The 14634-nt window shown below is 35.4% G+C and overlaps 1 protein-coding gene across 1 annotated transcript in view; it reads left to right on the top strand.

The window, feature by feature from the left end:
- Positions 1-589: 589 nt before the first annotated feature.
- Positions 590-14634, top strand: part of C4H17orf67 (chromosome 4 C17orf67 homolog) — a 28258-nt gene continuing 14213 nt past the window's right edge. Inside the window, exons 1-2 of the mRNA XM_074265498.1 lie at positions 590-644; positions 1416-1516. Of these exons, the coding sequence (XP_074121599.1) occupies positions 590-644; positions 1416-1516 (156 nt within the window). The remainder of the gene's footprint in view (positions 645-1415; positions 1517-14634) is intronic.

Genomic DNA, 14634 nt, shown 5'->3' with positions numbered 1-14634 from the left:
TCTTAAAGAGTTGCTGAGGTCTCTGAGAGATTAATTTATTTGCTGAAGGTCACCAACAATTAGGTGTTTTAGGCATAACTTAAAGTAGGTTTCCATGTCTGGCTCTGTATCTGTTATGTCATGAAGTCTCTAAAAAAAAAAGCATTTTATATTTATCATCATTTTTCAAATGAGGAAATTAAAGATTTGAAAATTTAAGGGACTTTTTCATGACCACACTGCTGGTAAATTTCTGAGATAGGATTTGAACTCACTTCTCTTGAGTAAGGGTCAGGGGCTGGTATTTTATGTACTTGGTCATGCTGCCTCATTTATACATATCAGAAAACCAATATAATTAGGATTGACAGACTCATCAGAGACATATTTTGGAATAAAATTTTAAAGGAACTAGGAAGGAAATATTTGAGCTATTAATCAAAACCATCCGGAAAACTCATGACCAGATGGATTAAAAATCATGCCATGGGTCCCATTGGACAGCGCAAAAACAAACATCTGTAACTGATGCAGCTTCCTTCAAGTAGGTGGCTGGCACCTCAGTGTTAGAAGCTCACTTTAGAAGGGGCAGAGGGAGAGAGAGGTCAAAATGAAGATGCTACTGGCCCTGGTCCTCTTTTTGTTCACCCTGACCATCTTTTCAGGTACGAGATCAATTTATGAAAAATCACAGCATTATTTATTTCTAAGATGGGAGTGGTGTCTTTGTTATTCTGATTTCAAAATAGCACTTTGTGAAGATAAAGTCAATATTTGGTACTCTTTCATAACAGCTTTCTAGAATACCTTGTTAATACTATTGGAAATAAATAAGCTGCTTTACTTTTAAATTAATATTGTGAGTAATTATTCAAAAAAATGGATAAATATTACTTTATTAGACAGATCCCTTTTATGTAGGAATATCTAAATTGTCCATGATTTTCTTTTTCTTGGAAACATCTCCCAAGAAAAATGAAATAACTTTTTAAATCTTGAGCACTAGCTTAGAGTTGGTGCATAAAGTATTATTTTTAAATTTTTAAGAAATGATATAAAAGCCATCAGAAAGATTAAACAGGACATGGTAAAAATGTATAATTTTTAAAATGCAAACTTTCCAAATTAACAGATATTTTTAATAGAACGAACTACTTACAATATAGAAGGAAGATATTTTACATTATTTTTTTCAAGTGAGCTGATCTCCTTTATTGTCATCACAAATATATTTAAAAATATTCAAAATTCCATTCCAAACCTCCTGGAATGCACTGTTTCTTGGGATGGGGATCTCAAAGAAAGAACACTCTTGTGTGTTAACCCAAATCACACTTGCAAATATTTTGCTGTTTCATGGTGAGCTAAACAATCAACTTCTTGTTAACTTTAATACCTGCCTGCATCTCTTCCCTCTGCTCCCTCATCCCTTTTAGATTCTTCCCCGATACTGACAGAAAAACAAGCTAAGCAACTCCTAAGAAGTCGGAGGCAAGATCGGCCCAGCAAACCTGGTTTTCCTGATGAGCCAATGCGGGTGAATGCTTTTTTTAGTCAATTTTAAGGAAAATAAGGTCATTTTTAATCATAACTATTCAAGGTCTCCAATTGAAGAAAGATAATTTAAACATCAAATTAGGGCAATTTCTAAGCCAAATATTAAAAATTTAAAACACATTAAATATTTATTATTATTATTTAGCAATTTGAGACAGAATTTGAGGGAGGGGCAAGAACACTGGACAAGTACTAAGGGACTATTGTTTCTTTTTTTTTTTTTTGTATTCTCAGTGCTTAGCACCATGCCTGGCCTATAGCAAGGGCTATTTAATAAGTACTTGTTGATTGATACTGGGTTCAGTTCTCAGATAGTGGGCAGAATGCTGGACTTAGATCACAAGGCCAAGATTCAAATCCTGCCCCAGATACCAGTTCCATGATAATAGATAAATCATTTAATTTCTCTGGGACTCGTTTCCATATCAATAAAATTGCAGTATTAATTTCTGTAGATCCCATTTTATGGGATTGTTATGAGTCTCAAGTGAGATAATATGCATAAAATGTAGTACAAATCTTAAAACACTATTTTCTTCTCTCCTTATTTGTTTTTATTTTCATTCTCATTTCTACCTACCCAGCAGAATGCACAAAAAGGGAAACTGTGAATTTCCATTTCATAATACTTGCTTTTTTATTTATAAAATAAATTCCATATTGCTTTCAAAATCATCCTGCTTGTCTGCGCTTCCTTCTAAACTTCCTTCTGTATATTTCAAAAAAGGAAAATGTTTTAATAGCTCCCCATTTTAGGCTTCAGTATTACTAACTGCCCATGTGGTCTTAGGTGTCCCTCATCCTAAACTCCCATTAAAAATTGAGACAACCTTACCCCAACTATCTTGTAACAAATAAGTCAAAATGAATGCACACAATGACCATGTTCAAAAACGTGTTTCTTTTTGCACCATGAGTCTATCATTTCTCTCTTAGGAGGTGGGTAATATTTCATCACAGGTCTGCTGGAGGCAAAAGTTAGCCTTTGCATTGATTAAAGTTCTCCAGTCTTTCAAAGTTTTTTTTTTTTTTTTTAAAACATGGTTCATGTCTTTGTAGAAATTATTCTTTTGGTTCTACTTAGTCACTTTGGATTAGTTCATATTACAGGATACCCAATATTCTCTGAAATCATCTCTTTTAAAAATTTTAAAGGTGTGATAATAGTCCATTACATTCATATATACAATTTGTTTAGTCATTCCCTACTTTGATAGATGACTCTCTAGATTCTAGTTCTTTAATTTTTTTAAATCTACTCTTTAAGACTGAGGACTTTGTTTTGCTTGTGGCTGTTCCCTTTCTGATACTTTCCTCCCTTTTAACATGCCCTCCTTCGCTCATTCCCTTCCTCCATTCCATGTGCTTTTCTGACAAGTTTGATGTATTTCTACACCAAGGTGCAGCTTCCTTCTTCCTCCTGTGTGCATCCTTCCTTTTCTTTCTTCCCTCACACCCTTAGAATGGAAGCAATAGGGAGCCTTTGTTTTTCTTATTTAATTCTCATAGTTTGTGAAGATATTAAGGTTCTGAAAAGATATTTGTTTCTTTTTCCATTAATTTTATTAATTTCTTTTCCCATAATGGTATAGCCTCTTCCATTGCTGAAATGAAGCCCAAATACACTGGAACTCTGACGTCCTGAGCACTCTGTCCTAAGAGGAAAGAAAAACTTTTCCAGGTTTCTGTTGAATCTTGTGTTTGCATTTCAAAGTTTCTACTCAACTGATCTTTTCAGCAGAAATACTTGGAAGTCCTTTACTCCATTAAAAATCCATTATTTCCCACTCCCTACCTCCTTACAGGATTATACTCAGCTTTGTAGGGTAAGTTATTCTTGGTTGTAAGACAGTATCTTTTTCCTTCCAGAATACTGTATTCTAAGATTTCCTCTTATTTACAGCAGATACTTCCAGGTCTCATGATCCTGACTTGGCTTCTTGGTACTTGAATTGCTTCTTTTTGGATGCTCATAGTATTTTTTTCTTCACTATGGGAGCTCTGGTTTTTGGCTATGACATTCTTGGGATTTTTCCTTTTGGGATTTTCTCCCATCTTTTCTTTGTTTTCAGTTCTAATATATGAGGGAAATATAGTGTCCAGGCTTTGGTGAGTGGTTTGGTTAAATGATTCTTAAATTTTGTTGCTTTCCAAGTTCTTTTTTTTTTCCTTTTGGTATCAGCTCTCTTATATTTTCTTCTACTTTTTCAGTCTTTTGATTTAATTCCAATATTTCTTGCAGCCTTATGGAGTCATTGGTTTCTGTTTGATTTTTATAGTTTTTAGGGATTCTGTTATTTGGGTAATATCACTTTATTTTCCAATCTACTTATTCTCTTTCCAATTCTTTCCTTTAGAGATGTTGTTTTGTTTTTTAAAATTTTTTACTCCATTTCTTCTAGGAATCTTTGTAGTCCTTGTGGAAAATCCTTTTTTTTTCTGTAGGTCTCTGCTTACAACTTTTATGGAATTACTCTTCTAAGGTGGAATTTTGGGTATCTTTTTGGGATCTTCAGAGACCTCCATAGTTTTTCAGGACAGACTTCTTGGGACTTCAAAGTCTCTGAATACCTGGACATTCTCAGTTTGAGCACTGTTCTCTCCTAAGCACTGTTATGTTGCACTGGTTGCTTCAGGTCTATATTATTAAATGTTAAACAAACCGATCTCCAAAAAAGCATGCATGTGACATACTTTTAAATTTAATATGCATTATAAACATTTCCTTAATCACTTTCTTAAGTCTAGACTGCTAATAAAACAGTAAAGTCCTTTATAATTTTTTTGAATAATAGTATTTTTTTTCAAGTACATGTAGAGATAGTTTTCAACATTAATTTTGTAAAATTTTGAATTCCAATTTTCTCATCCTCCCTCTTTTTTCTTCCCTCCCCAAGACAACAAGCAATCTGATAGCGATTATACATGTACAATCATTTAAAACATATTTTCATATTAGTCACTTTGTGAAAGAAAAATCAGAACAAAAGGTAAAAGCCATGGAAAAGAAAAAGCAAACAACCAAAAAAAGTGAAAACAACATGCTTTGATTCACTTTCAGTCTCCATAGTTTTCTTTCTCTGAATGCAGATGGCATTTTTTATTCCAAGTCTATTGGAATTGTCTTAGATCAATGTATTGCTGAAAAGAACCAAATCTATCATAGTTGATTGATACCGTGTACAAGTTTCTCCTGGGTTTGTTCTAGTTCTAGTTCACTTAGTGTCAGTTCATCTATGCCTTTCTGAAATCAGCCTGCTCATCAATTCATATAGAACAATACTATTCCATTAGAATTCAGATATCATAACTTATTCAGCTATTCCCTAACTGATGGGTATTCACTCATTTTCCTTACCACCATCAAACATTTTTGCACATATAGGTCCTTTCCCCTCTTTTATGATCTCTTTGGGATACAGATGTAGCAGTGACACTGTTGGATCAACAATGTCGGACACTGTTGCACAGTTTGATAGCTCTTTGGGCATAATTCCAAATTGTTCTCCAGAATGGCTGGATCAGTTCACAACTCCACCAATGAAGTATCAGTGTCCCAGTTTTTTCATATCTCCTTCAACATTCATCATTATCTTTTCCTGTTTTCTTAGCCAATCGAGTAGGTGTGAAGTATAAGCTCAGAATTTTGATCTGCATTTCTCTAATCAATAGAGATTTAGAGTATTTTTTCATATGACTATAAATAAATTTCTTCATCTGAAAATTGTCTGTCCGTAACTTTTGACCATTTATCAATTGGGGAATGACTTGTATTCTCATAAATTTGACTTAGTTTTGTAAATATTTTAGAAATGAGGCTTTTATCAGAAACACTGGCTTTTGTCAAAATGTCAAACCCTGATTTGTAACATTTGCTGACAATCAGCTTTCTGGAGCTGGTAATACTCTGCTGGTATTCCAAGTCCACTGCTTTTGTTGCCTCCAGATATGGAGACATGTGGGCTACACATTTTGGTGGATCAGTATTTTCCATGTTTGGAGACTGTTGGGTTATTTGCCTTTGCTGGTCCTGGTTTTGCTGATAGCACCTACTTTTCTTGTTTGAGGATTTCTGAGTGGCTTTTGGTGCAGTTCTGAGGTGGAAACTATTTCTGTAGTTTCTCATAGTGTTTCATGATCAGCTTGTTTTGGTGTGGGTTTCAGGTTCTTCCTGAAGTAGATGTAGGGGAGCTGAACAATCTGTCGTCTTGGTTAAAAGCCTCTTAAAGAATTATGCTAATGTATTAGCTTCAACTCTGCTACTAATTAAGTGTGACCTTGGGCAAATGAACTCTATGTTTTTTATCTGCAAAAAATAAGATTCAACTCAATGTATTTTGTGATTTTTTTCCCCAAAGGTTTTGTTGGTATTGTATAACTGAAATATACTTCTGTGACAATTGATTATTTATTTATAAGTAATTTATAAGTATAAGCATTTATAAGTAATCATTACAATATATCTCTGAAATTTTGCCATTTACATCTTGTATAATTCATTTCAACTTTCTGGCATTAGTTTCCTCACCTATAAAACGAGGGACTTGGATTAGATGACTTTTAAGGTCCCTTCTAAGTGAACTTAGTTTATGAACTTAGGTGATCTTTTTTCTTTATCCCTATAAATCTATGATCTCCATTACCCCATTTATCAGAAATGTTTAAAACAGACAAAAGTGTGGGGCAGCCAGATGTAACAGTAGATAGAGCACTGGGCTTGGAGTCAGAAAGACCTGAGTTCAAATCCGACCTCAGATACATACTAGCTGTGTGACCTTGGGTGAGTCACTTAACCCTGTTTGCCTCAGTTTCCTCATCTGTAAAATGAGCTGGAAAAGGAAGGCAGACCATATAATTGTCTTTGATAAGAAAATCTTAAATGGGGTCACAAAGAGATGAACAAGACTGAAATAACTGAGCAATAAAAAGGCTTGGGTCAATAGGAAATAAAAAGACCCAACACATGATAGGCTGAAAGATGATATAATTATTTGGTGATACTCCTTTTTTCCCCATCAACTTTCAGGGTATATCTCCCAAATTCAAGATAAACTGAAATCCTTCCCAAACTAATTCTAAAGTCTCCACTTATATGTTCGTCTTTGATGCTCAAATGGAGAAAATAATTATTTCAAAGCCAAGTAATTTAGTGAAATGAAATTGTAAGAAAAGTAGCAAAAATTTTTTTCTCCTATACATGTGGAACATACACAACTCTTCCATATAGAATGCATAAGTGGACTTTAAACATGTGGCTAGGACATCTTTGATTTTGGGTACAGGGCTGTTGATTTCTTCTGCTGATATCATCAGCATGCTCTTGCAGGCCCGGTGATCTCCTGCATTCTGCCCAATGCCCAATGTCAGCTGGATTTGTTTGTCTTTGCTGAGCTCTGATTGCTTCACCCAATTGAGCAGCCTAAAGACTTCCAAGAAGCTCTAAGTCTGTGGGTCCTGCATTCAGCAGCTAAGAACTCCTACTGAGCCTTGGTTTAGGGAGTGGGGTCCACCTGCCACACTTCCTCCATCCACACTGAGAAGGATTATGAAATAGCTAGGGAAAAAATTGATTTAAGAGTCAACAACCCTGCACCATTTAAAGTCAAAACCTGAGTTTTGTCTTGCTTTCTGCTACTAACTCACTATGGCCTTAGTGAATCTTTTCTCTCTGGGTCTTGGTTTCTTTTCTTTTCTTTTTTTTTCTTTTTCTTTTTTTTATAAAAGGAGGGGATTGGACTTGATCCTCATTGCTCAATTCTACTTCTAATAATCTGTAATCCCACCCTTAAAGTGGCAAGGTAGCATCATAGTGCAAAGAGTGCCAGGCCTGAAGCCTCAGGCATTTTAGACCTGTGTAACTCTAGGCAAGTCACATAGTTCTGTGTGCCTCAGTTTCCTCAGCTGTAAAACCAATTGGGGAAGGAATTGGCAAATCACTCTCCAGTACCTTTGCCAAGAAAATGCCAAGTAGGGTCACAAAGAATTGGACACATCTGAAATTACTCAGCATTAACAACAGTAACAATAAGAACAACAAGAAATCTTATCCTAGTTACTCTAGGTGCCCTATTCCTTCCCTTCACCAGACAGCAAGATATTGCTTTTCTGCTTTCTTCCTTCTATTCTGTCTATTCTTTCACTTTGAACCTTGGATTAATAATACTTAAAAATAATAATGATAACAAATTATTTATAACATATAACAATATATAAATAACACGTATACATATAATGTGATATATAATATAATATATGTAGCATAATATATATATATAACAAATATTTAAGATTTGTAAAATGCTTTATGTATGTAATCCCATTTTTCTTTAGAACACTTAGGTGAACAATAGGTGGTATTATTAACCCCATTTTACAAATGAAATAGCTAGGAAATATCTAAGGCAATGTTCGAAAATAAGTCATTGTTCCAAGCCCAGTGCTCTAACCTCTATACCACACTGCTTCTACCTTTGCCATCCTGTTCAGTCTCTAGACTTCTCTTACCCTGCATTAGGTCTATCCCTCCAATTTGTTTTCACCTTGTTCTCTCTCTATTGATCCCTGTACCCTTTTCCCACTTGGATCTCAGTTTTATGTGTTGGGTTGATAACTCCATCTTTATACATCAACTGATCCTGGAGCACTGATCTCTTCTACTGGCACTATACCCACCTTGTACCACCAGGCTGAGCCAGGTATCAGTCCTGGCCTTTCTTAGCCTGCCCCATCCCTTTACCACTCTTAATCCTGATGACCACAATCACGAAACATTCATTTGTTCTCACTGAGTTGAAAGAAAGTGGTACTGCCTCTCAATAAAGTTATGAAGTCTGTTGACTAAACTTCTGTATCTCCAATGTCAACTTTTTGCTCTTTTACCTCCATGTTATTCAGCCTTCCTTCTCCCTCCTAACTTCAGATATACAAAACCTTTATTTTCTCTTCATTCCCTGCTGCTTTAAAAGGACGTGAGAATGGCTATTCCCTCTTACTTGATAGTCGATTGTCTAACAGATAAGGAAGCAAGGCAACAGGCATGCAAGTGTTTACTGTGCTAAGGAATGAAGATACATAAACAATAAAAAAGATAATTCCTTTCCTTGAGAAGCTTTTATTTTAATATGGAACAAGATTTCATAAAAGAGAACTGAAAAGCTTTAGGAGAAGGGGGGAAGATTCAAAACAGTTAGGAAGATTGGTCAGCATGGGCCCTGGTTTTCTCTTGGCCCAAGATTGTTGGTAACATGGCAATCCAACATAGCACACAAGGCTTTCCTAGGGTCACACACAGGGATGCACAGGGAAACTACTCAGGCTCCTGGATGCCCTGCCACAAAGAAGCAGAATAGCTAATTGGATCTTTCTTCTTCCAAGATAATCAGTTCTGAAATAACATTATAATGGGCCAACCTTTATGAAAACCAGCCAAGAATTATGTTTCTCCTAGTTTTTATGTGTGGTCTAGAAGTGTGGGAGAAAGGTTGGTGCCGTCCTAATAACTACTGTTTAGAATGGCTTCCTTGAAGCTCCTGCAAGTGAGCTTTACTCTGGGAACATCTTAGCTCTGATTATTTCTATACATGAGCCATTTTCTTTAACCAAACCAGACTAATCACAGTTTTCCCCCTAGATAATGCTATCTATAATGCATGTATTCTTACTTTTCTACCTCTGCTCATGCTGTTACTCTTGTCTAGAATGGTTTTTATTGTCTTCTCAACTTATATTTCCTTTTCTTCAGGATCTAGCTCAAGTTCTATCTCAATTAGTAAAGCCTTCCTCAACTTCCCCACTCTTTGGCAGTCATTCCTCTGCAGTCACTGACTGTCTATTTCTCTCATTTGGCATTTAATATACCTATAATTGTGCCAAAGACTTCCTCCTGATATAAAAGTGTGGACATCCTCGGATGACCTCTCCATTCTTTGTTTTGCTTTTCATCAAATGGAATCTAGTGTTATCATCTGGAATTTTCTCCAAGGAAATATATATATAAAAGCATTTAAACCCACTATATTACACCTTGCCTCTGTCCTTGAATGCCCTTTTCCTAATTGTAGTTCTGAGAATGGTAATCAAATAAAAGCTACCAAAATACTTCTCTTTCACCAGCAATCATCTATATGTTAATTTCCTCTACGAAAATACAAGCTCTCGGAGCATAGGACTGTTTTACTTGCTTATATTTGTATTTCCAGCATGTAGCACCCTTTAATAATAACCATTTAATTAATATATTTCCATTTTATTTTATTCCATTCCAAATAATGATATGGGCATCCAGATAACCATACCTTTTCTTTTCTATTGTTAGTGCTATCAGGTGTGTGTGTGTGTGTGTGTGTGTGTGTGTGTGTGTGTGTGTGTGTGTGTGTGTGTATTTAATTTGCATCTCTAGTCCCTGAATACCAAGCAAGTCTGAGGGACATCTCCCCAGGACTGAAACGACCTATCACTTTCTTTCCAAAGGAGCTAGAAAGGGGAGAAGGAACAGAGCAAGAAGAAATGAAATCTCTTTCTCTCCAACAATTTTCAAATGAGTGAGGAAGAACTTGTTTAACCCTTTAGGGGAGAGAGGGATAGCCGCTCAAGCTGCCTTATCTCCAGACCTGGCTTGCCATGTGATCATGAATAGATGGCTCTGCTCTTTCCTTTCTCTAAGTTTATTCTTTCCTGATCTAAGGTGACAGATTATCTTTGGCCAGTTCACCATTACATCCTGAAATTCCATTCCTTGTGGCACAGGTTAGTTACTACGGAGAGTAATTCTTTTAGAGAACAATTCTTGGAACTATTGGGTTGTTTTTAAGAGGTCTTTTCCATCACCTCATCTAAACTGACCAAATTCAAGTTTTCTCTTAAAGCCCCAATTTAAGAAGGAAAATGGTTTTGTTGCCAGGATGACCAATGGAAATCTCTAGAAAGATGACATCCAAGTATAAATTATTTCCTTTGTGAATACATGTTTAAGTGCTCAAGTGCTCTGGGACTACCTCTTTTCTAAGCAAATATTCTTTGATTTGGTCCATGTGCCCTCAAGGAATGTTCTTCATGGTGGTATATAAATCATAGTAGCTTTGTTGTAAATAATCCTAAAATATCTCTTCACACTCAGCCTGTTGGACATAGTAACTTCATTATCCATTTGTTCCTTGTGATCTTAAAGCCTGAGTCAAGGCCATTGAGATTTTCATCATTTAAAATATTAATCTATGGTATTTTTTGGATGGTGGACATATTCACTTTTTCCTTTTTGGGAAACAGTTCATTGACCATCAAATAACTCCTCTGCCTATAAACTTGCCTTTAGTTTATTTAATGAGCAAAATTTCTTCCAAATGTTGATGGAACAGTTCTCTCTCCTGAACTCCCACCTCCTAGTGAAGATTGCAATGGAAGGATTTAAGCACTCTAAAAAAAAGTTTCTGCTGGGATGTTGACTGCTATTTGACAAGAAAGCATTCTGGTCTGCTTTTCCTCAAACAGTTTATACACACACACACACACACACACACACACACACACACACACACATATGCATCTGTTTATAGATTATAACATTTCCTCCACTCAGGTTAAAATGTAAGCTTCTTGAGGCTTGTTTTTTGTTTTTGTTTTTGTTTTTATTTTTTGTTGGTTTTTTTTTTTTTGTATTTCCAGCTCTTAACAAGGTGCCTTGTATATTATAAGTACTTAAATGAAAGTAAACTTGAACTGGATGCTTAGTTTCCAGTCTATCTTGTACCCTGACTACATTTCTCTGAACAAGTCACTAAGTCTCTCTAAATCTGTCTCCTCATTAATCTACTTGCAGTTTTCTGGACCTGATATTCTATCTCCCTCTCTGTGCCTATAGAGACATTTTCCTACATGACTTACATGCTTTCCCTCTTTGAACCCTAGCTCTTTTTAAAGCTGAATTCAAGCTTCCTATAAATGGCCTTCTCTGATTATCTTGCTCTCCTGTAATCCCACACTATTATATTTATTTTGTGCATATTTTATAGGAATTATCTGTGTACATTTTGTTTTGCTTCCAAAATTATGTAAGTCTTGTGGGTTAGGACCATTTTGTTTTTCTGTTTGTATCTTTAATGCCTTAAGCAGTATTTGAATTGAATTGAATTTATAAAATGGGGATTAAAATATTTATATTACCTACTCCATAAAGTTGAAATGAGAAAATGCTTTGTAAACTTTAATGCATCAGTGAAATGTGTTATCGTCCTTATTATTTTCTGACTTAATTAGCTCCTTGTGAGGTCAGTCATTTGATTATTGTACCTTTTACATGGGTAATGAAAGGTCTGTTGCAATTAGTTTCATTTGACATCTGAGGTGGGACTCTGGTCCTTATTATTATTTTTTTCTTCAGCAATTAACCTATAGTAGTTGAAACTGATTTTCCATCTGCCCCTTCTTTCTCAGTCCAGGAACATTTGAGTCAATCATTAAGGCTGGGTGACGCTGCTGAATTTGTGGTTTCCAGCAGATTGGACATTTGGCTCTTCGTCTTTGAACAATGATCATTTTTCAGCCTTGTGGGGGATTCATTTTCATAACATTTTCAATAAATAATGAAATACCATGGAAACTCCTGCAGGCTTTGGGCTTGTTTTTTCTGCACCAATGATTTCAACTGGCCTTTAGGAAAGGGAACTATGTAGTGACTATTCTTTGAAGTGTTTTTATGTTCTCATTGTTCCTGGCCTCAAAGACTATGTAGAGCATTAAATAGAATACTAGATTTGCATGATAGATTTGGAGTCAGGAAGAACTTCTGATTCTTACTGCATTTATTCTTTATGTTTTTATGAGCAAATCACTTTCTGTGGCTCAATTTTTTTTATCTGTAAAATGAGAAATTATAGGGTTGTTTTGAGGAGCAAATAAAATAGTTTATGTAAAATACATGTCTTAAACCATCATATGAATGCTATTTCATTATTTTTATTGAATGAGCACCAAATGAGCATTAGGAGATTCAGGTTTTTCAGCCTTGGACTTCCAGTAGCTATGTGACCCTGGGTAAACTATCTCACCTTTCTCAGACCAGGCTCTTTATCTGTAAAATGGGATTGAGTATACTAAATGTCTCTAAGATGCAAAACCTAAAGGGCCACATCTCCAAAGCTTTAAATAAAGATATTAGGAAGTTAATCTTGTGTCTCTTTTCAACAATGAACTGATTCAAATTAACTCCAATAGACTTGTGATGGAAAGTGCCATCCACATCGAGAGAGAGAACTAAGGAGATTGAATGTGGTTTAAAAGAATAGTATTTTCACCTTTTTGTTGTTATTGTATGTTTGCTTTTTTCCCTTTCTTGTGTTTTTTTCCTTTTGATCAATTTTTTATCTTAAAGCATGATAAATATGGAAATATGTAACCTATCGGATTGCTTGCTGTCTTGGGGAGGGCTAGGAGAGAGGGAGAAAAATTTGGAATACAAGGTTTTGTACAGATGAATATTGAAAACTATCTTTGCATGTATTTGGAAAAATAAAGTACATTAAAAAAGAAAATGAGCCTATCTCAAAAGGAGTTTTGCCTCAAAAAGAAAAAAAGGAGAAAATTTGCCATCTGGGTCAAGGAAGGATCTTCTATTGAAAGGCAAATATACAGGAGAGCAGATTACTGAATAAGTAGCAATTAGTTATAAATACATGAACATAAAATGTTGAACAATCCCTTTTCAGAGTAGAAATCCTGGTTGAGAGCAGATTTTTAATAGAGAAAGGGAAATTATGGGTCTAGACTGCAGAAAATTTTTCTTATGTCACATACCTCTTTGATAGTCAGGTGAAGTTCATGTGTAAGCTTAGGATAATGGTTTTTAAATGCAAAATACACATAGGATTGCAAATGAAACCAATTAGAGTGAAATTATAGACACAAAGAGTCATTTATATATATGCATATATATATGTCCATATACATGTATATTTTATAACAACCCAAATTCATGGGGGCAGCTAGATGGTGCAGTGGATAGAGTGCTAGCCCTAGAGTCAAGAGGTCCAAATTCATGGGCCCCATGTTAAAAACCCCTGGTTTTGGAACATAGGTAACACTGGTCAAATAGGTCTGAATGGCTTTCTCAGGACAACCAATCACTAAATTGAATATCAGTATGAAGGATACATGAGAGAAGATTTGCCCAGATACATATACTTACTTACCAATTGTCTCTCTACCTCCATAATGTTTGGACACTATGAGGAAGGACAAATGATGACAAATGTGGTGAAGTGGATCTGGAGCAAGAGCATGTGAGTTTGAATCCCAGCTCTATCACTTGTAACCTTTGGCCTGTAACTCAAATTCTCTAGGTCTCAGCTTCCTTTGCTGTGAAAGGAGGGTTTGGATGAAGTGATCTTTGAGGCACTTTCCAGTATGATCTTAAGTTCTCTGTGTTGGTCCGTTACCACCCATGGTGACCTTCATTAATTTTTAAGTTTTGCTTCTAAATTTATTGAAGAAAAGTGAGTCACCCAGAGTTACTCATTTGGCAAAGAAAAAATAAACTGAAGTCTAGAACAGTTCTTCTTTCTTCAGAAATCCCTCTGTGCTTAAGGTGAAAGATTGCTTTATGTGTTTGCAGGAAAAGAAGAAAGAATAAAATAGTTTATAATTTTTTTGTTCTTGTAATTAGGTATTCAGTTCAATGCTTAATGAAAGACACTGATACTTCAAGGGTCTATGATCTCATTAATGTGACTATTCCTTACCTTTTCAACTTATGTCCTACAATGATGCTTTGGAAACTTATCTTTTAAATGTTTTTTAACATTTTACATCAATTGACCATTAAGTCAGTTTTAAATCAATGCTATACAATGGTGGCCTATTGACTTTTCCAGATGACCGGTCCATTTCCTTTTCTGACATGTTTCTGGTCATTGGTGGCAAAACTATCGTCAGTTCACATAGTAATGGAGAGGCAGTTGGTAGCTCAGTGGAATGGCTCTGGAATCAAGAAAACCTGAATTTAAATCCATCTTCATATATTTATTGTACAATCCTGGGTAAACTTGCAAAAATCCAAACAAACAATCCAAAGTCTGCCTCTGTTTCCTCAATAATGACAATAATACT

This window comes from Sminthopsis crassicaudata, chromosome 4, assembly GCF_048593235.1.
Source record: "Sminthopsis crassicaudata isolate SCR6 chromosome 4, ASM4859323v1, whole genome shotgun sequence".
In the NCBI taxonomy this organism is placed as follows: Eukaryota; Metazoa; Chordata; class Mammalia; order Dasyuromorphia; family Dasyuridae; genus Sminthopsis; species Sminthopsis crassicaudata.
Note: the sequence above shows the minus strand (reverse complement) of the source record. Positions and strands in the feature narration are given on the sequence as shown.